This window comes from Cryptotermes secundus, unplaced genomic scaffold, assembly GCF_002891405.2.
Source record: "Cryptotermes secundus unplaced genomic scaffold, Csec_1.0 scaffold516, whole genome shotgun sequence".
Taxonomy (NCBI): domain Eukaryota; kingdom Metazoa; phylum Arthropoda; class Insecta; order Blattodea; family Kalotermitidae; genus Cryptotermes; species Cryptotermes secundus.
The window spans coordinates 1-208 of record NW_019745084.1 but is presented as its reverse complement, the minus strand read 5'-3'; the positions used below and the strand labels follow the sequence as shown (position 1 = coordinate 208).

The 208-nt window shown below is 43.8% G+C and overlaps 1 protein-coding gene across 1 annotated transcript in view; it reads right to left on the bottom strand.

The window, feature by feature from the left end:
• The window catches only part of LOC111874901 (xenotropic and polytropic retrovirus receptor 1), a gene marked incomplete at its 5' end in the record, with an annotated part of 19,613 nt that extends 19,454 nt beyond the window's left edge, over nucleotides 1-159 (bottom strand). The window contains one exon of the mRNA XM_023870764.2: nucleotides 137-159. Coding sequence (XP_023726532.2) covers nucleotides 137-159 — 23 coding nt within the window. The remainder of the gene's footprint in view (nucleotides 1-136) is intronic.
• Nucleotides 160-208: the final 49 nt, after the last annotated feature.

The following is a 208-nucleotide window of genomic DNA, read 5'->3' as shown; positions in this document are numbered from 1 at the left end:
GACAAAGAAAGTTGCCTTGTGGCTTATAAATTGTGCCATTTTCAATTAATTTTTGGTTTTCAAAAATGTAAACCCTCATTCAAAATTGAAATACAAGGCATTTCTGCTGAATGTGGCAAAAGCCTGGGCTACATACCACATGGTGGCGGCAGACACAGTCTTGGTACGACCGGGGCCGTCTACTCCCACCCCATGCAGGCCTCATTTT